At 40.1% G+C, this 23,986-nt stretch overlaps 2 protein-coding genes across 3 annotated transcripts in view; both read right to left on the bottom strand.

The window, feature by feature from the left end:
• The window catches only part of LOC117389695 (protein TANC1-like), a 99,612-nt gene that overhangs the window by 21,112 nt on the left and 54,514 nt on the right, over positions 1-23,986 (bottom strand). The window contains exons 12-22 of the mRNA XM_033987414.2: positions 22,347-22,655; positions 19,553-19,753; positions 18,285-18,388; positions 18,063-18,171; positions 15,929-16,051; positions 14,626-14,862; positions 10,793-11,002; positions 9,991-10,072; positions 5,597-5,730; positions 3,182-3,305; positions 2,507-2,682 (exon numbers count right to left, since the gene is read on the bottom strand). Of these exons, the coding sequence (XP_033843305.1) occupies positions 2,507-2,682; positions 3,182-3,305; positions 5,597-5,730; positions 9,991-10,072; positions 10,793-11,002; positions 14,626-14,862; positions 15,929-16,051; positions 18,063-18,171; positions 18,285-18,388; positions 19,553-19,753; positions 22,347-22,655 (1,809 nt within the window). The remainder of the gene's footprint in view (positions 1-2,506; positions 2,683-3,181; positions 3,306-5,596; positions 5,731-9,990; positions 10,073-10,792; positions 11,003-14,625; positions 14,863-15,928; positions 16,052-18,062; positions 18,172-18,284; positions 18,389-19,552; positions 19,754-22,346; positions 22,656-23,986) is intronic.
• The window catches only part of gtf2f2a (general transcription factor IIF, polypeptide 2a), a 63,341-nt gene continuing 60,595 nt past the window's right edge, over positions 21,241-23,986 (bottom strand). For both annotated transcript variants that reach the window (XM_055231701.1, XM_055231705.1), the window contains one exon: positions 21,241-21,251. The gene's annotated coding sequence lies outside the window, so the exon portion shown is untranslated. The remainder of the gene's footprint in view (positions 21,252-23,986) is intronic.

Genomic DNA, 23,986 nt, shown 5'->3' with positions numbered 1-23,986 from the left:
AATTCAAGATGGCCGACTTCCGGTGTGTCAGAGGGCGTGGTCATAATAATATTTTTTGTTTGGCATCACTTGAAGAATGCATGTACCGAATGTCGTGGCTGTATGAAAAAGTTGAAGTCGACGTCTCCCATTGACGTAAAAAATTTGACTTTTGCAGGGGGCGCTGTCGCGCCATTTTTTTATGTCCAATGATGCACCACATAAAAAAATAAATTTTTCGCCAGACCTGAATTATGGGCAAAATTTGGTGAGTTTTTGAATATGTTCAGGGGGTCAAATTCCTGCTCAAAAAGCAGAAGAACCAAGAAAAAAAAAAAAAATTAAAGCCGCAAGCGGCATCGAACGGCCCTCGCGGGCCGTGCTTCGCACTCGGCCGACCCGGCACTCCCTGTGGGTGGCGCTTACGCGCCACTTGTCCCTTTTTTATTGCGGCTTTGGGCTGCACTTGTCACCAAACAAGTCAAAACACATGGGAAGTGCTGATGCACAAAATGCAAAAACATGGGTTTTGCAGGCATCGCTATGGCAACACCGTGCAAAATACAAACTTGGCCCCTGGACTTTTTTGTCGGGGACGACCTGAAGAATCACTGTGCCAAATTTTATGTCCGTCGTTGACGGTAATAAGTCGTTATAAGACTTTGAAATGTACGAAAATTTGGAAATTTTCCCATTAGGATAACATGGGCGCTTTCGCGCATCGCCATGGCAACCCAGTTAAAAATATGACAAGGGTCTGATTGACTTTTTTGATCAGGATGACATGAGGAGTCATGGTGCCAAATTTCACATTATTCCATGAAACTAATATTTTTCCCATGAATGGGAAAAATTGAGAGGTTTCCCATTAGGATAACATTGGCAGTTTGGCGCATCGCCATGGCAACACAGTGCAAAAGACGACATAGGTCTGATTGACTTTATTGATTGGGATGACCCAATGGAATTTTGTGTCAAATTTGGTAACATTTGGGAAAACTAAATTTTTGGCCTTCCATACAAATTTATTAGATGTTCTGTAGGGGGCGCTATCGCGCCAATTTAGTTTCTGTCATAATGAGTAGCTTTAGGCCCATAAGTTTTACAACTGATTTGAATTTGAGCCAAATCGGACTTTGCATGCGCAAACGGGAGCAAATTTTGACTTTTGAAAATTGCAAAAATTCCGATGGAATTTTGCGGCTTCGCCGCACGGAAACCGTAAAAGGGATCATCATGAATTGGATAACTTTTGATGCCCCACTTGTCTAGATGATGTACAGTGATTTTCAGCCCTGCAGGTGAAGCGCCTTCAGAGGAGTTGACGAAAATGCGACGTAAGCGAAAACGCTGACTTGGCATTTTGGAATTTTCAATCCAAGATGGCCGACTTCCGGTGCATCAGAGGGCGTGGCCATAATCATATTTTTTGTTTGGCATCACTTGAAGAACGTGTGTACCGAATTTCGGGGCTCTACAGCAAAGTTGACGTCGGGACGTCTCCCATTGACGCAATGTATTTTGACTTTTGCCGGGGGCGCTGTCGCGCCATTTTTTTATGCCCAATGATGCACCACATAAAAAAATAAATTTTTCAGCAGACCTGAATTTTGGGCAAAATTTGGTGAGTTTTTAAATTCGTTTAGGGGGTCAAAATCCTGCTCATTGACTCGATGTTGACACTGACATGCTAGCAACAACAAATATGAAAACCCATGCCTACAGCATGGGTTGCTAGGACACAGGAGTCTGTGCAAGGTCGCGGTGCTTCGCGCGCAACTTCGTGAAGACAGTCTGCAACGATGAGTGCTTCGCACTCATCGTTGCGGAAGCAATAGGCCCTACGCCCTGTAAGCAATAGGCCCTACGCCCTGTAGGGGCTCGGGCCTAATAAGAATAATATTTTTAGCAAAAACAATATATCCGATAACATTACAATGACATATTATACGTTTTTTGAAAGCTCTCGACTTTCCCCACGTCACCGTGACGTCGGGGTCCGCCATTGACCTCCCATTGACTTCCATTCATTTTAGCAGTAACAAGTATGGCCCATGCCTGCGGCATGGGGGCTTGGATAGGGCTCGATGCCAGGAGTGTGTTTGGGGACATGAGCGCTTCGCGCTGCGTCAGCGTCAACATTGAGTCAATGGGCGAAGACATGCTAGCAAGAACAAATATGCATGTCCCATGCCTACGGCATGGGTTGCTAGGTCACAGGAGTCTGTGCAGGGGGCGATGGTGGACGACTCCTCCTATTGACTCCTGTTAACGCATGTCAGCGTCAACATCGAGTCAATGGGCTTCGCGCGCAACTTCGTGAAGACAGTCTGCAACGATGAGTGCTTCGCACTCATCGTTGCGGAAGCAATAGGCCCTACGCCCTGTAGGGGCTCGGGCCTAATTAAGGTTAATTAAAGAGTCAATACAAATTTACTTGACAATCCTGATGGGCTTCAAGGTGGGCACAACTGTTGAGCTTGATAACAGATTTGCATAAGTTTAATTCTAGTCAAAAGAAACCCACTGTCTCTGCGTCTCCATTGAGGGCTGCGAGATCCAGAGGTGTGCGCCCCTGTCGGTCGGGCTGGTTCAGGTCGGCTCCAGCCTCCACCAGGTGTTGAACCGCTGTTTTCTGCCCCTTTATACAGGCCCAGCTGAGAGCAGTCAGACCCTCCTGATCTACAGAGGACAGGGACACACCTACGGGTAACAATAGAAAAGTTTCAAACAGAATAGGGATAACAATTGTACAGATAATTGATTCTGAATTACAAAAACATTTGACACAATGGTCAAGTTTTTTTTAGTTTATTTTATGTTTTGGTTCTCAAGACAATTATTCCGAATCTGATGAATATTAGAAAGTAGATAGAGCCTCAATGAGTCTCTCATTTGGGTTGCCAGTTCCAATGACTAAATCTAGTTGGAAATAAACCTAAAAGGACACTCTCTCATCTGAAGTCACACCTAAACCTGAGTAACAGTAGACAATCATCAGTCAGTGCTAGACCCTAACTTTCACATGAGAGCCTGTCCATATATTGAGATAGACTTGTATGCATCTTCTATTTGTAGGTTACACTGGTAATCCAGCTTCAGTTGTGACTGTATTTTCTTTTTAAACCAGTAAAAACACAGGCAAGAAACCCAGCCTTTAATATGTAAAAGATGTTATTTTTATAACTGTATTTTGTGATACCTTTTACCATTAGGAGGTCCAGGGTGCTTGTGTGACCCTCTGAAGCTGCCAGTATAAGCGCATTACGGCCCTGTTTGTCTGTTACGTTGATGTCGGCACCTTGTTTAAGCAGCATCTCAGCAATCTGGAAAACACACACATAAAAAAAATGTAGACCAGTGGTGGAATGTAACAAAGTAAAAGTAGTAAAGTACAATAATGAAGTACAAATTTTAGGTATCTGTAATTTACTTAAGTAAATTTTAAAGTGGCTCCTTTTTACTTTTACTTCACTACATTTGAGAGCAGGTATCTGTACTTTCTACTGCACTACATTTGTGAACTGGACTGAAAAGTAAAGTATTTTTTTATTATTGTTTGAGACCTACTGAAAAGGCAGAGGGGTTTATTTTTTAACACATTCGTACTTTGAGCAAACAAAAACATACACACACATCTTTATCAAAATCAGTACATTTGACCTCAAAATTTGTGCAAAATACTTTTTACTTTTTAAGTACATTTTTAAAGGGGGACTTTAATACTTTTCCTTAAGTAGATTTTTCACGTGATACTTTTACTTGAGTATGTTTTGCTCTGGTATCTGTACTTTCACTTAAGTAACAGATTTGAGTACTTCTTCCACCACTGATTTAGACCTTGGCCAGACTTGACCCATCCACATAATCTTACTACAATTACACATAGTCCATTTATGTGTAAATCCATCTTTATACTATTGGAGCTGTACATATAAACACACGTGTAAGCACTACTGATTAAGGCCTTTGGTAATATCTAATTGTGACTTTTTTTGGGACAAATATTACTATTACAATAAAATATGAGATTTGAGTTTTTCATAGAAAGTTATAGAGTGCATTTTAAACCCATATTGGATCATTAGCATTTGAGAGAAACCTTAAATATGAACTCTTAAACTAATAAAAGAATCCTATGCATTTAAGAGATGCTTGCCCCCCTCCCTCCTCCTCGCCTGGTTGATTTTTCTTGTTTTGTCTGATTTTCCTATTGTTTGATTTTGTGTGTAGGCAGCACGGTGGCTGAGTGGCAACACTCATGCCTCACAGCAAGAAGGTTTGGTTCGATCCCGGGTCGCCCAGGCCTTCCCCCATCAACCAAAACATGAACGCCCTTCGAGACAACTGTTGTTGTGATTTTGGGCGTTACAAAAATAAAATGAATTGAATTGAATTGCTTCTACAGGTCTAAAAAAACAACCTAAGCAAGTTTTAAACATAAGATAGCATAATTAGTAATTTCTTTCAGATAAAATTATGCTAATGAAATTATTATAGTGATAGTATTTTGCTAATTGCAACCAGTCAAATCATGTTTTTCTCGTTTTGTTTATATGCTTTCGCAGAAACACATGTAAAGCAGCAAATCTATTAGGGAAGTTAAAATACCCTTTTGCAGACTAGCACAGAAATGTGTATTAAAATTCAATGTCCTGTAAATAAATGAATAAATAAAACACTGTAAAGCTTGCTCTTCTACCATTATCATTCAGCTTTAAGACGACAAACACATTCCATTAGGCTGCATCACAAAATATTGACTCCATTGTTTATTGCAGCAGCTTAAATCCTAATTGACAAGTACTTCACAAAATCTATAGAATGTTCTCGATTAGATTTTCAGGCATTCACAACGAGGACATAACATAACTTTTTTTTTTGCAGACGAATAAATAGGCAGATGCAGCATACAGAAAGGGCCGTCTTAGGGGAAATACAAAAATAAATAAATAAATCAAGAAATAAGAAGGGCAGTTAAGAGGTCTAAAGTAGTACATAGTATTAATTTAGTAATTTTAGTCATTCATTGCAAATCATATTATGTTGCTTGAAGGGGACATTAGATTACTTAAAGTGCACAATATAACTTTTCTTTCTTTTATTTTCTTATATTTGATTAGTCCATTTGTCACCATGAGAATGTCCCACAGTATGGCATTAAACTTCTCTACTATCTCCACAGTGCCAGGTAAGGCAATACATATTCCATGGAAACAAGCAGGTAGCTAACCCTGCCCCAGAATACAGTCCAACAAAAAGCACAACTGGATACATCACAATTTAATAATGTGGTAAAGAAATTTTATACACACACCTGCACCTTTTTTAATGTTTTATATGGACTTGTATACTTGTATGTTTTGTTTATTTTTCTGTTTTTTATTGTATTTCAAACAGGGAGCCCATGAAAAGAAGAGCCCAAGTGCTTTCATTGGGTTACCCTGTATAAAGAAAGAAAGAAAGAAGAAATAAATAAAAGTTACATAATGTACCTTTAACAGATCACAGCCTTTGTGATATGCATATTGTGACTATTAATTTTTTTTAGATTTGAATTTATCTTACAACAAATTATTTTCTTCTTATTTTATGTATAAATAAACTTCCATATTACCTGAGCGTGCCCATGTTTTGATGCACTCAGCAGTGGGACCATTCCTCTGCGATTGGTCACTTCAAGCCCCGCCCCTCGGTCCAACAGTAACGTGGATATCTCCATCCTCCCTCTGCCTGCTGCCGCGCTCAAACCTGTCAGAAATCAGAAAAAAGATTAAACAAAAACTGCCAGGCATGGATTTGTAATTGACACATTTAATGCAGAAGAGGGTGAGAGCGGTGAGAAGGCAGCTGTGTGGCTGATTTGCATTTTGTATTTGATTTAAATTCAGGCGCTCCTGCAACTCATCAGATCATATCCTGAAGAAATCTATTCAGCAACGAGGTAGCAAAGATCAGTTTTGATAAAATCTGATAAATTCAAGAGATTAAAAACTTCCACAGGCAAAGATCTGCGACACAGGAAAAATAATTCATCAGACTTCAGTAAAAGAAAAATTCTAATCTGTCAACTGGACAAAATGTTGTGGGAATGAAGATCTTTCACTGCTCATCCAAGCCTGTATTGTATATCTGTCTCTAGCTCCTCCCTTCAGACTGATATACTACCTGGCCAAAAAAAAAGTTGCCACCAAAAAAAAAGGTCACATACTATTATTTCGTTGGACCGCCTTTCATTTTTATTATGGCATGCATTCGCTGTGGCATTTTTTCGATAAGCTTCTGCAATGTCACAAGATTTATTTCCATCCAGTGTTGCATTAATTTTTCACCAAGATCTTGCATTGATGATGGTAGAGTCTGACCGCTGCGCAAAGGCTTCTCCAGCACATCCCATAGATTCTCAATGGGGTTAAGGTCTGGACTCTGTGGTGGCCAATCCATGTGTGAAAATGATGTCTCATGCTCCCTGAACCACTCTTTCTCAATTTGAGCCCGATAAATCCTGGCATTGCCATCTTGTAATATGGCCGTGCCATCAGGAAAGAAAAAATCTATTGAAGGAATAACCTGGTCATTCAGTATATTCAGGTAGTCGGCTGGCCTCATTCTTTGAGCACATACTGTTGCTGAACCTAGGCTTGACCAACTGCAGCAACCCCATCCTATTTGCTTAGTTAAATCCAGGTGGCAAGGCAGTGTATTTTGTTATGCTATGGCAACAGTCCTAAATTTGCATAGTGTTTTTTTGTTGATGCGGTCCCTCATACTAGATCCAGGAATGTCCATGGTAACTACCTTTGAAACTGTTTTGGACCCTAAAAAATACTTTAGATTATCTATTAATACAATTCTCTAAACTTGGTGGTTGTGATGAGCTACTACCATACCCAGGAATGCCCTGGGGCGGACTGACCGAGATGTGGCTGCCAAATTTAAGCTAAGGGTCAATTATATGATATCATTCAAATACCACATTCAAATTTAATATTCATCTGACCATGTGGTAGTTTATTTAAAAGGTACAGCTGCTACTACTGCTACTACTACTACCATAACTCTTACAACAACTACTACTACTTCTGCTTCTGCTTAAAATCAACTACTACTACTAGTACTACTACTATTATTACACCTATTACTTCTACTTATATTACTAATGAAAGTATTCCAGCAGCATAACTTTTTAGTTGAGGTGAATAGTTCAAGTGACACTTTTTGTAAACAGCTCGAATCTGCCTGGTAGCACAAGAATTCGCTCAAGGACATTTTATGGGCAAACTGTGGCTCAAAGTTAGCGCTCCACCTCCTGCTCCTAAAGCACATTGTTTGTCACAATGACAAACAACACATTACAGCACATAATAACTATTGATGCTTGTAACTCACACTGATAAACAGATCATGTGACCTCAACGAACCAATCAATGCATTTATCGTGTCTTTAAAGGATATCATAAAACATAACACGGACATTTTCATAACATAAATCGGGTTGGTGTTCTCTGCTCAAAGTAAATGCAGTAAATAGTAACAAGGTTAGAGGGTTGAAAGACAGTGCAACACACTGATTAAAGTGGGTGGAGGTCATTTATACTCATTTAAAAGCAGTGGTCTATAAATGGAACGGACTCATGGAAATCTTGTAGCTACTCCCACTCCAAAAACACAGAAACAAATTAAATAAATTATTATGTGTGTTAGTTAATTTGCTCCATCTGTAAAGTGTTACAAAACATCATGATCTATGAAGAAGGGACTTGCTCACTGGCCCAAAAATGTATAAAAATTACTATATTTGACATCTGGTAAAATGGCTGTTGACAATAAGAGTTACTAAAATATGAATCTACCAGCATTTGGGTAGACTCCAGGTTTTTATTAGCCCTTTTTCATCGTTGACTCCCCTGATGATTATTCCCATACTGTGGAATATTCAAGGTAAGGCGAGGCAATAACATCCATGGAGACAAGCAGGTGTCCACCAAAAAAGTGACATAGCACACCTTGAATAGAGTACTATGGCAACTTTCATATAAAGCAAGGACATGCCTGTGTTAGGAAAGTGAAGAACCCAAACATGAAGTAAAGGATGGTCATTTGTCTCCAAGTGTCGTCCTTCTAATTAATTGACCATTCTTCTGAGAGTACACTGCCTCATGCCTGTAAGAGCTAGAGTAGCCCCTAGCCTTTAGAAAATAAAGGAAAGAAGATGAATGTACTGAGAGCATTTTAAGTGCTGCTAGCATCATTCGCTATGTATGTATGGAAAACACAGTATAACTTGGGGCTAGTCTTTACTATAACAAATGGAACAAGAGGAAATGTTAACTTTGTACATTCCCTGAAGCGTAATGTGAAATCCAGTTAGTCCAGTTTAGTGCACCAAGGATGCTCTACAAGCTTTCAGAAAAAGGCTCTAACTAAATTTATATGTTTAAATTGGATAACTGGATAAATGGGATGCTGTACTTTGGCCAAACAAAATAGAGAATTTAATAAACAGAGCTTTGTTGTAGCAAAAAGTTAGGTACATATACTTGGAAAAGAGTTTCTGTTTCCTATTTGGTTTTCTACAGGGATGAATGCAAAACAAAAATTTAAACTTGTTTGTTTACCTTAGATATATTACTGCTTTGTCTGGAATGTTCCACAGTATGGCAGTGATCCTTCTTTTTATTGGTCAAAAACATATTTAAAAAACTTACTCCATGTGAGGCATCACCTGCTTGTCTTAATGCAGTTAACTAAGATGCTATACTGTGGAACATTATAGGCAAAGAAAGAACGTATCCATTGGGACAAGCAGGTGGTGAACTCTCAGTTGGAAAAGTTACGTAATGCAACTTTAAATGATAGACCAGATTCAGAGTTAGTCAATTACATGTAAACACTATTCTTTCTAACAGAGCCTATTGTACTTCCAAAGTTTACAAAAACAGCAGATATGTGGTTGAAATGCAGAGCCTGGAGTCCTCTGGAGCATGATTCTACATGTGCGGTGTGATGGACAGAAAGAGGTAAAGGAGCTATATTTATCTGAGAGGAGAGAGATGAGAGGAGGAGAGGGAGGGAGAGAGGGAGGGAGGGAGGGAGGGAGAGAGGGAGGGTGGGAGGGAGAGAGGGAGGGAGGGTGGGAGGGAGAGAGGGAGGGAGGGTGGGAGGGAGGTAGGGGGCAAGGGGGGTAATGGGACAAAGGATAAAAAAAGGAGGGAAAGAGGAAGGGGAGAAGAGCAAGGAGGCAAATGAGACAGAAGGATGACAGAGGATAGGAAAAAAGAAGCAACAAAGGAGGAGCGAGAGGAGAGAGTGCTCACCAAGGATGGCAGAAAAAAGTGAGAGAATAAAAGAGGGAGCAGAGAGGAGAAATGTGAGGAAAAAGTAGGGAGAAATAGGAGAAGAAAAGAAGACAGAGAGAGGACAGGAGCAAGTAAAAAGAAGAAAGAGAGAGGGAGAGGGGGTAGCAGAGGAGAGAGGGGAAAAACTAGCAGGAGAAGAACAGAGAGATGAGATGGGAAAAAGGAGAGGGACAGAAAGAAAGAGAAAGATGAGAGCAAAAGAAGAGAGAGAACCAAGGAGAAAGGATAAAAAAGTGAGAGGGTAAAGAGGGAGGAAAGAGGAGAAGAGCAGGGAGATGGAAGAGGGGAAAGGAGAGGGAAAGAGAAAGAGAGAAATGGGGGAAAAAGAGGCGAGAGAGTAAAAGACAGGACAGACAGAAGAGAGAACAGGAACAAAAAGGATGGACAGAGGGAGAGGGAGAGAGAGAGGGAGAGAGAGACAAAAGGAGCGAGAGAGACTTGAGATAGAAGAGGGAGAAGAGAATAAGGACAGACAGAAGTGAGAGAGGAGAGAGGAGAGGAGTGAGAGAGAGTTAAGATAGAAGAGAGAGGAAAGGAGAGAAAGGACAGACAGGAGTGAGTGAGGAGAGAGAGCAGAGGAGCGAAAGGGAGTTGAGATCGAAGAGAGAGGGGAGGAGAAGTGAGAGAGGAGCAAAAGAGGAAAGGCGCGCACCTGTTTCTCCCCAGAGAGAGTCGTGAACGTCCATCTGCACCGCCAGCTGTTCATCTTTCAAGTCCAGCAGGCTCCTCACAACCTGCAGGGAGACAGTTCTGTGTATTAGCCCCCAATGTACACTTGGAAAACTACCAACTGTATCTCTACACCTAATACATACTAATAGGTATTTAAAGGCATGGTTTCTGACTAACAGTTACTGAGAAGTACATTTTGGGTGGGATAGTACAAGTGGATAGAGATTTGAACTAAAATGTAAAAGAAGGCAGTTCCATGTATGCATTAAAAGCACTAACTATTTGGACCATAATCTAATTTATGCAATGTAAATGATGGGTGTCATAAAGGGATATAGAAATGTGTCATTGGGATGGCATTGTTTTGAATCACAGTAAACTATATACAAATGGATTGTTTTTATTTTAACTGTTTGTCATCATGTTACAGTTATTTCAATTGGTAATATCACAAGAACTAGAGCTGTAGGATTAATTTCAATAGCATAATTTAATGGCAGCAATTAGCAGATTGTGAGGGCTGAAATATGTCTAAAAACAAGACCGGCTGATCCAGTGATTAAGAGCTCTACAAACCTGTTCTGAAATTAATGCTATTTTAGTTAGCATGTAATATTTCAGTCTTAATATCAAACACATTTTTCAACTATGCACTGTGAGCTGAATTCATTATGAACTCGTAAATGCAAAACTTGTCAAAGGAATTGTAAATAGATTTTTTTACAATATTGTTCAGCCCAAATAAGATTTAAAAAAAAATGACCTAAATGTGCATACTGTACCTGTGTGTGTCCTAAGCTAGCAGCAGCCGTTAGCGCCTGTTGCGTAGCCTGTTTCTTCCTGGTTGTGCTCTCATTGCCATGGTGCTGTTCAGTTTCAGGAGGGCTGTCGGAACCCCAGTCTTGTCCCAGCAAGATGTTGATGATCTTGGCGTGGCCTTTGAGAGCGGCATGAACGAGTGCACACTGACCGGTCTTATCGGAGTGTCCCACCTGCCACACAAGGGAACTATAAGGACCTTACACATCTGCTGGACACTGCTCCAAAATACACTGGCCTATATTACAACTCCTCATGCCTGTGTCCAAAAATAGACCCAGAGAAATCAGGGCTTTTCAGGAAATCAGTGAGGGCAAGTTTCTGTAGAAAAGGTTCTGTAGAAAACGGTAAAAGTTCGGTGAAGTTGGATTTCAAGTTTCTCAATGGAAATGAATTCTGACAGTTGGAAAGTGGCTTATTTACAGGTTTCAAGCTATGTCAACTGTGCTCTGTTGTTATAGCAATAACGGATTTCAAAAGAGTACGCCAGGAAACTAGTGGGCAGCTAATGGAGATTAACAAAACAATAAAATCAAAATGTTCTCTTTTAATAGGGGGAAAGTCCTCACAATGAGAAAAATTAGGAAGATAATTTGCCTGAAAACTCATGAATGCCAGGTGTCAAATGACAAACACAAATGTTACACAAATGTTAGTATTTTTATTTATTTATTTTTTAAATGTTTTTATTTATTTATTTTTATTATAAGTTATAGAAATACAGAATAAATAATAATTAATACTTGGTTATTTGGATCCCCTTCCTGAACCGCCACCTTAACGTGGTGGAGGGGTTTGAGCACTTGGCATGACAGGTCCTAGGAGACGGGTCAGACTAAGAGCGGTTCAGGACTTCGCCCGGACTGGCGTTACCGGGGCCCCACCCCGGAGCCAGACCTGGGGTGGGTGCTCGGCAGTGAGCGTCTGGTAGCTGGGCCTTTCCCCACGGGGCCTGGCCAGGCCCAGCCCGTAGGAACAACATGGGGCAGTCCGCCCGTGGACTCACCACACACAGGAGGAGCCATGAGGGGAGGGTGCAGAGACATCCGGGCAGCAGTCAAAGGCGGGGCCCCCGACGACCAGATCTCACGACCAGACATGGACCTAGCTCTGGGGACATGGAATGCCACCTCCCTGGGGGGAAGGAGCCTTAGCTTGTGTGAGAGATTGAGTGTTACTGGCTAGATATAGTCGGCCTCACCTCCACGCAGAGCTTGGGCTCTGGAACCCAACTCCTTGAGAGGGGCTGGACTCTCCATTTCCCCGTCGTTGTCTGCGGGGAGCGGCGGGGAGCGGCAGGGAGCGGTGGCGAGCTGGTGTGGGCGTGCCCGGTGCCCCCGGTGAACGGTGAACGAGAGGGTTGCATCCCTGCGCCTCTGGGTCAGGGACAGGTCTCTCACTGTTGTGTCGGCCTACAGGCCGAACAGCAGTGCAGAGTACTGTTCTTGGAGTACCTGGGAGGGGTACTAGGTGGTGCACCAACCGGGGACTCCGTTGTTCTCTTGGGGGACTTCAACGCCCATGCGGGTAATAACAGTGACGCTTGGAGGGGCATGATCGGGAGGAATGGCCTTCCCAATTTGAACCCAAGGCCATGGAGGAGGACTATCGGAAGGCCTCAAAGAGATTCTGGCTAACCGTCCGACGCCTCAGGAGGAGGAGGCAGTGCTTCACCAACACTGTTTACAGTGTGAGTGGAGAGCTGCTGACATCAACTGGGGATGTTGTCGGGCAGTGGGAGGAATACTTTGAGGATCTCTGAAATCCCACCGTCACGTCTTCCGAGGAGGAAACAGAGACTGGGGACCCGGAGGTGGACTCGTCTCTCACCCTGGCTAAAGTCACCGAGGTGGTTGGCAAGCTCCTCAGTGGCAAGGCTCCGGGGGTGGATGAGATCCGTCCTGAGTACCTCAAGTCTATAGATGTTGTGGCAGTCGGGGACAGTGCCACTGGATTGGCAGATCGGGGTGGTAGTTCCTCTGTATAAGAAGAAGGACCGGAGGGTGTGTTCCAATTACAGGGCCATCACACTCCTCAGCCTTCCCGGTAAGGTCTATTCCAGGGTACTGGAGAGGAGAATCCGACCGATAGTCGAAGCTCGGATTCAGGAGGAGCAGTGTGGTTTTCGTCCCGGTCGGGAACACTGGAACAACTCTATACTCTCCATCGGGTCCTCGAGGACAGAATTTCTAGGCGCAGCCAGGGGCTGGAGGGGGTCTGGTTCGGGAACCACAGGATCTCATCTCTGCTGTTTGCAGATGATGTTGTCCTGATGGCTTCATCGAGCCAGGACCTGCAGCAGCCACTGGGGAGGTTTGCAGCCGAGTGTGAAGCGGCTGGGATGAGAATCAGCTCCTCCAAATCCAAGGCTATGGTTCTCGACTGGAAAAAGGCGGCTTGCCCTCTCCGAGTGGGTGGTGAGTCTCTGCCTCAGGTCGAGGAGTTCAAGTATCTCGGGGTCTTGTTCATAAGTGAGGGAAGGATGGAGCGTGAGATTGACAGGTGGATTGGTGCAGCATCTGCAGTGATGTGGTCTCTCTATTAGTCCGTTGTGGTAAAGAAGGAGCTGAGCCGGAAGACAAAGCTCTTGATTTACCAGTCAATCTATGTTCCTGCCCTCACCTATGGTCATGACCTCTGGGTAATGACCTTAAGGACAAGTGGCCAAAAGTGGGTTTCCTCCGTAGGGTGGCCGGGCGCACCCTTAGGGATAGTGTGAGGAGCTCGGTCACACAGGAGGAGCTCAGAGTAAAGCCGCTGCTCCTACACGTCGAGAGGAACCAGTTGAAGCGGCTCAGGTATCTGCTCAAGATGCCTCCTTGACGCCTCCCTAGGGAGGTGTTCTGGGCATGTCCCACCGGGAGGAGGCCCCGGGGAAGACCCAGGACACGCTGGAGGGACTATGTCTCGTGGCTGGCCTGGGAACGCCTTGGGGTCCCACCGGAGGAGCTGGAGGATGTGTCCGGGGAGTGGGAAGTTTGGGAGTCCCTGCTTAGACTGCTGCTCCCGCGACCTGGCCCCGGATAAGCGGAAGAAAATGGATGGATGGTTATTTGGAGTCTGTAGTAACAGAATAATGGAATTGCTTTTTCTCCCATTATCACAAAACTGCTGCACTGTAAACCATAAAAATCAACAAAACAAGCAGAGTTGCACATTTTTTGTGACACAGAACAATTGGTCTGCATATTGTCCAACAGATTTCTCCAGTACGGTGTATGTGTCTCCAAGCTCTCAGTCATATTTTCCATCTGGTTCCTTCATCCCTTCCAGGAAGACTCCCTGTCCCCCCAAGGAACCACTCTCAAAAAGGAGAATCCGTCCACTATTCATGGGTTTCAGCTTATTATTTATAAGCACCGTTTTGATGACTTTTGACTGTTCAAACATATAATATTTTGTTTTGAATCATACATTACTATGGCTATGGCAATAGTGCTAGGTTTTATCACTAAAACTCATGAATAGCTATTACTTACTACCAGTACTATAACTATTTTAATTACAACTAGGGTTAATTTCATCAACTAAAAATATTTTTGTCATGGTTTTTGTTAATGGACAACACAAAATACATACAAAATCAATTATAATCAGAATTTATCTTAGTAAAAGACTAAAAAGTAAACCCTAGCATTACATTTTCATGGAGTTAAATTAGACTAAAATTAAAAAATCATATAGGTCAGAAGACTAATACAAAACTAAACTTTCTACTTAAAAAGAACACTGATTACAACTATCACAAATATCCCTACAAGTGTCTGAATCCACTAGTACCATTTACACCACTGACCTTAGCCCCTTTCTTGCAGAGGAGGACCACAATATCAGTGTGTCCTGCAGAGGCTGCCAAACACAGGGGGGTCATGCCACTGTCTGTGGTCCCATCAACAGGAGCCCCCATCTCCAGCAGCAGGGTGACCATCTCCAAATGTCCCAAATGGGAGTGCACTGCCAGGATTGGAGCGTGACCCACCACTTCTGTGCACCAGGTCACACTAGCGCCACCTAGCATCAGCAAACGACTCACCTGTGGAATTAAAAAAAAACTACAACTAATTTACATTTGCATAGATCTAATGAATATCAATTTATTTTAAAGGTTAAGTCATGAGGAAGAGACTAGGAAACAGACTAGCAATTGAAACTTTGCAGCTAATGTCATCAACATTGCCTGGGGGTGCAATGCTAACTGGTCTATCTGAAGCTTTGTAGACATTAATATGAGCTTAATTTCAACACAATCTGAACAAAAAGAGCTGACGTAGTGGGAACTACAACAGGTGAGCTGATTTGTGCTGTTAAACAAATCCCTCTCAAATAACATTACAGTCACTTACAGTTTTTCAGTTAGTCACTCACACCTTTTTGTTGAAAACACTAAACTGGACCATGAACACTCATATTGATCACACAGTCCTGAAAATGTGGTGTTTAAATCCATTTTGTATTTTTTCTTGAGTTTTCATACACTCTAAATACTTTTTGGCTATGTTTGCTAATGCATGCATTGTGTCACCATGGTAACTAATGAACATTCCACTATAAAGTACTGTATAAAGTATAAGTATAAACTGAAGAAAAAAATTTAAGCATGTCGACATGTATCTATTTACTATCTCATCTTCCTATCAGCGACTAAAAAGTAGAGCCCAGTAGAAACATATTCATACATATATTAACATTTAATTAAAACTTCATTGTTACTCCATCCCTTTTCACTCATTGGTCTGGAATGTTCCACAGTATGTCATTAAACATTTATCTCCACTGAGATAAGCATGTGACACCACATAGCTGATTTCCTAGTCAGATCTGCGGAGAAGCAACCCAGCAAATTGTTAGAGTACATGTAAACAACAATAATTAAACAAATATGTTTAATGACATACTGTGGAACATTCAAAGCAAAGTAACAACATCTCTGTGGAGGCAAGCAGATGGTTGACCCCACTCTGAAAAAAATATTAATTTGTTCATTGTGGGTATAGCAGCCAACCTCTTTTAAATTTTATGAGTAGTAGTACATTTTGCTGAAGCTCTTTTTACTATAGCTCTTTTCTCCTCCACCCTGGTGTAGGAGAGGAGTGTGTCACCTTGATGTTTGGTGTGTAGAGGTTCCTGAGGGAGGCTAAAGCTGCAGAGAGAGAGTCAGTGCTGCAGTTCACCCACACGGCCTGCAAAACACTGGACGAAACACCAGTCTTCTTACTCAGGCCCTGGGTGAGAGAGATACAAGAGTGAAAATGAGAAAGGCAAGGGAGTGAGTGAGAGATACAGGGAGAAAGAGGAAAGGGAAAAACAAAAGAAGGTAGAGAGAGAGACTTAAACTTAATGCCTTAAACCTTATTCATCCAAGCAAGTTCAGCTATAAGAGAAACAACATACCTCAGACTATGCTCACACCCTTAAAACCCACCATCATGCAAAATTTAGAATAAAATCAGTATCTAAAAAAATGATAACAGTTTCTATCCTTCATTGTCCTCACCCCCTCTAAGTCCTCCAGCCTCCCAACAGAGTGCAAAGAGAGAAAGAGAGAGAGAAGGAGCAAAAGAGAGAGAGCAAAAGAGGGAGCAAAAGAGAGAGAGAAAGAAGGATAGAGAGAGAGAGGGAGGGAGAGACAGAGCAAAAGAGAGAAACAGAGAGAAAGGAGAAGAGGGTAAGAGACAGATCAAAAAAGAGGGAGAGTGAGAGAAAGAGAGCGATATTAAGACTCTAATTAACTCCAGGAAAGCAGCATCTTTTTACTGTACATGATCATAAATTTGGGATTATGAATGAGCAGAGAGAGGTCAAGAGTTTCAGTTTTACATGAAATGCACTGCAAATATGAATAAGTGTCACACCAAACCTGATTACAGACTCACCACAAGAACCACTATTCATTTAGCCTTGTATGTGCTTTCATTTTAACTAGATGACCTTCGGTGGTAGTTAGAATAGAGCCAGGGAAATTCCAGATAAAAAGAAACCAATATTCTAATGATTTTGAGGCAATAGCTTCAACACACTATTAAGCTCCATTTAAAGCATTCATATTTTCCGGTGCTGTTCTAATTTTGTGTAAAGTATAATTTATTTGCTATTCAGAAATATTAATGAAGCAAAGTGCCTTATTTTTTTTTGAGTAAATTTAAGAATTCCATTGATTCTTCAGTAAAAAAATAAATAAATAAAATAAAATCTATCTATCTATCTATCTATCTATCTATCTATCTATCTATCTATCTATCTATCTATCTATCTATCTATCTATCTATCTATCTATCTATCTATCTATCTATCTATCTATCTATATATATATATATATATATATATATATATATATATATATATATATATATATATATATATATTCAGACTATTCATAGCCTCTATATTTATCTCAATATGTCAGCACTTCTGCAGTTGCCTATAGAGTAGTGCTTTTCCTGCCTTCAGGGCCAACAGCAAAAAACCTGATAATTTTCACTTTTCTTTTTGCTTTTTTTTAGAGAACCTCAGCTGTGTCCCTGAAGTAAATCAACAGTGTGGTGTTTTAGCCTTTTGTGAAGTCACAAAGCACTAGAAGTTTGTGTTCATGAATTAATGTGAGTAGGAGATGATGTGACCGAGGGTGGGTCACTATTGTGCGTATTTTGAATTATTTATACAACAAATAGTACATCAACTTTTAAGCAGCAAACAAGACCAAGGACAAGCAGAGGCCTACTACAAAAGTGTGGAAAAAAAGGATGGTAAAGGCTCTACTTATCCCACTTGTTTGTTTTTAATTCAATGAAAGTGAATGTTTTCTTATTTGCGCTGTTTTAGTTTATGTAGTAAAACCAGTGCTGAAAATGCTATCGATTCAATTGAGAAGTTAAAAAGATTAAGTCAGCCAATGAAAGCCTAACTACCATTTCTCTCTGTATGTGGGTTGGTTAAAAAATACAATCAAAATGATGTAGCAAGAAGTCAAGTTATGCTTTCATATACACTAACCATAGATAGTATATGAGACTGATGCAATCAGTTAGTAGGAGTTAGTTGACAGTTTATAATGCAAAACTGACTTCTTGGACTTTTCGAACCATGCTATAATGTTATCTATGTATGCATGTATACTCATCAAAAACATACCTTTTTATTTCATTTTGACACATTACCATTGAACCTCAGACCAAAATCTATAATAAGGGACAGTCAATCACCTTCAATTACATACATAATTAAAGTTTTTGTTACCTTAAATATATGAGCCTTCAGAATGTGATGTCCTAGCTCCATTGTCTGCTGCCGGTTCAGTTTACCCTCCTGTCTGGAGAACATGAAGGCCAGCAGTGCATGCCCGCTCCTGCAGATATACAGTTAGACAAATTGTCAAGTAATCATGTGTCAATGTGTATGCGTTTGTAGCCATTGGGCATATGTGCTCAGGCTGTTCTATGGCCATGAACCCCCCCTTACCTCGGGTCACATAGGAAGTCATTGCTCTCTCCATCTGCTCTCCAGACCAGCCACTCTCTGAAGGACGGGTGACATAGCATACGCGTGCCATCCCTCCGTCGCACCTAAACAGTGCAGACAAGGAATTACAAATAGAAATCCGGATTTAGACTTAAGGCAAAGTATCCAAGGACTAACTCTGGCCCAAACCTTCAGATGACATCATATCAACATTCTACAGGCCAATCATATTTAATACAAATGGGACAGTTAAAATGAAAATTGTTAAAATGTACATGTTCCTTAAAATAGAGTGACTTAATGGGTCTACTCACAAATACAAATAATCAGGTTCAACATTTATGAACTAACCATATGGATATTAGCAAAGTACAATATAGTTAATAGGTGAAACTGGCTCTTGCCCCCTATATGGGAGTATGACATTATCACAGTCTAGAATATGAAAACTACCAAAAACTAAACCAGGACTAAGTATGCATTCACACTTAGTTACTTGTTTGGTCCTGGTTTGAGCCCAGTTTAATTCTGATGACTTGGTTTGGTCCTGTTCTACTCCTGGTCCAGCCCTGGTCTTGTCTAGGTTCAGGCTAGGGTTTAGTCCAGGTTTAGTCCCAAATTTAATGTAGTGTTTGTGAAAGTGTAAACACACCCTTAATCAGGTCCTAATTGTGACTAAGATGTTTTTCTTGAAACTTAAAGGTTGTGAAAATGGATTGTGATTATAAATTGTGATGATTTTATAAGTGAAAATGTGTTATTAAAATTCATTCAGAACTCAACAGATTTTTATTATTATAAAAAAGGTTTGATTACAAAGAGCTGGTACAGTTAGAGACTGAATTACAGATTTCACATGTTTTGGTAATTATGCCAAATGTAATGATTCTTCTCAAAATGATCAAAATGATGTTTGAAATAGTTAATTTCTATGGCAAGGGTATTACCCATGGATTCATCACTCTGAAACCCATGGATAACTAAAGAAACAATAAGAAAGCACCAACAGAAACTTCAAGGCTAAATAATTAGTTGGATATATTACTGAACCCAGTGGTGGAACATAACAAAGTAAATATAGTAAAGTAATGTTCCTAAGTACAAGCAGGTATAGTTGTAGATTTCTGTACTTTACTTAACAAAATTGAGTACTTCTTCCACCACTGATTGAACCAACTTAAAACCAGGGACTTTTGCACAAAGAAAATCCAAGGAAGACCAATCATTTAATTTTGTCATATTAAATATCATTATACCGAGACCCTTACCATGAATGCAGCCAGACTGTCTAATCTGTGGTGAAAGTCGGTCCACTCCAGCCCCCCACTCACGCTACCCGCATTCAGGGCCCGGAACATTTGCTCGTCGGTCAGAGGATGTAGAGAAGCCAGTGCCACGTTCAAAACCGGAAGTACCTGTTCAAATGCCTCTTTTTCTGGGAAGCCCACACGGCACATCAGTAGATAAACCTTAAAACACAAACCGGAGTCAGCTATTATCAGTGTAATGTGGGATTTTTAATACCAACCAAGACAATATCAGAATAAATGAAATTAGTTTAGCAGGGCAGAGCATTTAGTTTTTAATTTTAAGTGTCATTATGACTATTATTTCAATTAATTACAAAAATGGTTTAATTAAATTCTACCCCTCAACCCAAGAGGGGAAGATCTATGCAACAAATTATACTATAAGATGACTATAAGCATTTGCAGAATAAGAATAAAATAATATATAGAAATCCCTAATTAGCAATGTGGGTTTTCTCCTACAACTAATAGCTTCTGTACACTGGAGTAGAAACTTAATTAGGTCCATGAAAACAGCATGCTCAAGTGCCAACTCTTAAATGATTGACAATAATAATTTCTTTCAAAATACATGGGTTGCATATGCAGAACTGTATAGGCTTTTTTTTTTTTATTTTTTTTTTTATTTTATTTGTTATTTTATGAAATTACATATAAACAAAAGTGTAGCTGGTATGAATTATCTAGATAAGGTCTAGCATATGTTACTGGGGCATATTTTTGCAACTTAGGAATGACTGGTAAACATGGCCATTTTCAAATTAACTGCAAAGGTATTTTTTGCAAGTTTTATCCTATTTCAATAACTTCTGCCTATAAAAATAGATACTAGTCTGCATTGAATTTTCTTCTCATACATCAAACTGTGACAAACATATACCTCAGTTTAGCCTTTAGCAGAATAGGATTAACATAGGGGCTCCAGCTAAGGCAGTACTTCAGTGCATAGCAAACAAAAAATTGATTATCTTTATGCTATATTTTCTTATATTCTTTATGTGTATATTTTTACTTTAATCTGGTATAAGTATATTAAAAATGTCAATGGCACATTATAATTGACTTTATAATTTCAGATACATAATGAATTGCTAATATGTTAACGAGTAAAATAATTATTAATTGGAGCCCTTACTGGATCAGACCTGGACGACTGAGAGATTGCACAGCCCTTGTTTATATGCCGATGCTACAGAGCCCTATTTATCCAGGTTTGGGACTGGCACAAGAACTAAATTGTTATGTGAACATGTGTGTTGGTATTTCACTATTTGCAATATCTTCCTATGTTAATATTTTGCCCCACACCTCAACATCACACTTTGCACAGTCTAGTAGCACATCTGTTGTTCTGTTCCACACTCATTTATACAAAATTAAATTCCTGTCAGGTTTACTTCTGTAATCGTGTGTCATTTTTGCCATCTTGTATTTGATGTAGCTGTTTAATTTGTTAGTGATGTAATCTGGAAACAGCACCTGCTCTTATGTGTTTTATATGAAAAACACAAGCATGAGCCCCGCTTGTCACTTGTGCACCTTTGTGGCAATTTTACGGACATTGATTGCCTTTAGACTGGAGTAAAAAGTAATTTCACAGCACATGACTCTTCAGGATGACGCAGGGTTATACTAGGGATTTGATACACCGACTATGCTCAACAATTTAGGGTGACACCTTATACGAAAAAACTTCAATATCTTTCTTGAATATTCCAGTAACGATATGAAAGACTATTTTGAGATAATAAGTTAAACATAAAAATAGACTTTACACTCCTTATGTTTACACTCACGAACATTCCAAAATCTGGATAGTTTCAATGTGTTTATAGACCCTTTAAAATGCTATAAGCTTCAGAATATCTGACAGAAGGCAAAAAATTTACTATAACATCAGATCTAAATGCTTATAATTTTCAGAACATTTAAACAAAAAAGAGCAAAATGGCAAAATGTCAGTTAGTTTGCTTCTCTCTAAAAAACAATTGAAATATCATATATTTAAGCCTCCTAAGAATAATATTTGCAGTTATATAATAAAAGTGGCTACAGTGATTTGGGTCATTAGTTCTTTAAAGGTAAAATTTGACCCTTGTGATCTTAAAGTCGTGCTATAATGTGCTATCATCTTTGTTTCATTCAAATATGTTTGAGTAATCCTTTACTATTAGTCTGTTTACATCTCCAAAGCTCAAAATGCTCTGTTCCAACTTGTGAGGTCACAAAGCGGTAGTTTTCAATGCTATCTTTTACCTTTTTCTTTTACCTCTGCCTTGTTAGTACAGATTAGGATTTGCAGGACTGAAATTATCCAAATGATTCTAGGGAAGGTGTATGTGTTTAAAAATAAGCACTTCATGTATTACCACATGACATCACAAGGTGGAACACAGTGTTTTCAGTTTGAGAGGACTCAGCCTACAGGGTTTGTGTGTTAAACGTATGCATAAAAAAACAAACAAAAAAAAAACAAAAAAAAAACACAACTCCAAGAAACAACATTATAGCATAGATCAGAAAATAACGTAATATGGGCCCTTTAAGTATTTGGTAGTTTGCAGGGTTGACAATAGATCCGTTTAATGCGATTCTTTGCATCATTCCAGGCAATAAGCAATAGCATCTCCGTGGAGACAAGTAGGTGGTGGCCCCTCCATTAGAAAAGAGACATAGTGCACTTTAAAGCAATATTTAACCGTAATCCTTGTACACTGTTGAACTCCACAATATTTTAAAGTGGATGTCTCACCTCTGACAACGAAACAGGCACAACTAGATAGTTCCCTCCCTTTATGGCCAGGTGTCCCTTATGAAACAAGTCCAATGTGAGCTGGAGGTACAGGATGGACCCATTGCTCCGTGACGAAAGGTGGCTGCTGAATTTGCTGACCAGGAGCGGGTCGGGGGCAGTGCCTGTTGCCGTGGTAACGTTGGAGGCGACGCGAGCGCTGTTGTTGACCCGGTGGTGAATGTAGTCACTAAGGTCAGCCCCCAGGTCACTGCTGTCCGGCAAAATGTCCAAAGAGATGCCAGAAAAAGGGAAGAGAGTGGTGATTTCCTGGAAGAGATGAAAAATAAATAAAATAGGGATTTGATTAAAGACGGATATATAGAGTTGTGACATTTAGAAGTGACTCAAATAGTGAGGGGAGGCAATAAAAAAGCCAGAATATAGCTAAAAGTATTTCACTGCAATACAACGTAACAACATCAAATGTAATATCAATTTGGTTACGCCAGGTTTGTTCAAACTTTTTTTTACTAAGGACCTGTATCATAATGCAATGGAACAGATTGCACTGAGGTTGTAGTTGTAGAAATACTTAAATTTACTGTTAAAACTTGTGCCTATGATCACTTGAGCCAATTCAGCAGGAGGCCGGGGAGTTTGGACATACCTGGGTTATAAAAGACTATTTAGATGGTCACATGAATCATACAAAACGACACTTATATTAGGTATGTAAATTAACTTGACTTAAAAATAGCATTATAAAAAACATCTTTTTCAAATTGCTTGTACTAATTTGCAAAAAAACAAAACAAAAAAAAACAAAAAAAAAACCCAAAAAACAAAAACTGAAAAATAGTGGAAATGGTTTACATACAATGGAACCATTTGAGGGGAAAACTGTAAACTTGATTTTGCATCACCAAGGTTATTGCCAAATAGTGCATAATCATTGATTAAAATACATTGTTCTGCTCTGAGTATCATTAAATGCTGTCATAAAATGTAAACATGCTGATCCTATTACCTTGTATATATTGGCTGAATTTCCACCTTCAAGGCACTCAAAGCATTTTACATCAAGGAACCACTAACCTGTTCACACATACATTCATAGACTGGGGGCAAGGGTGTCTTGCCCAAGGAAACAACGACAGCATTCATGTGCAGCAGCTAGAATCACCCCACCAACCTGTGGATCTGACCACTCAACCAATGCTATTTATGTCAAGATTAGGATTCGGACCATCAACCTTTGGATCAGTGTACACACAATCTACCAACTGAGCTACAAGTCTATCCATTGCTTTACCAAGGCTAAACTCTAAATTGGGGCAATGACAAATTGGATGAATCCAGTCTTATTTCTAATTGTAAAAATTATTGACTCATTTAAATAATTGATAATAATTATCTGATGTATAAACAAATTCCTAGATGAGATGACTACTAGTACCACGACTAAAGATTTTACCCTATCCGCAGTAGGAGTGAAATAGCAATAACGCAAGGGGTTCCATGGCTGTCTGCCATTTAAAATCAAGTGAGCGTGTCCTCCATGTCTTCAGTGCATTAGGCAATGAAAAATTAAAAGCAGCATAATCAGAGCCCCTTCCTGAGATGCCATAGGCTGAGACACCCTGGGATACAGAGCAGTA

Source organism: Periophthalmus magnuspinnatus, chromosome 3 (genome assembly GCF_009829125.3).
Source record: "Periophthalmus magnuspinnatus isolate fPerMag1 chromosome 3, fPerMag1.2.pri, whole genome shotgun sequence".
NCBI classification, from domain to species: domain Eukaryota; kingdom Metazoa; phylum Chordata; class Actinopteri; order Gobiiformes; family Gobiidae; genus Periophthalmus; species Periophthalmus magnuspinnatus.
The sequence above is the reverse complement of the archived record's forward strand: the minus strand, read 5'-3'. Positions and strand labels throughout refer to the sequence as shown.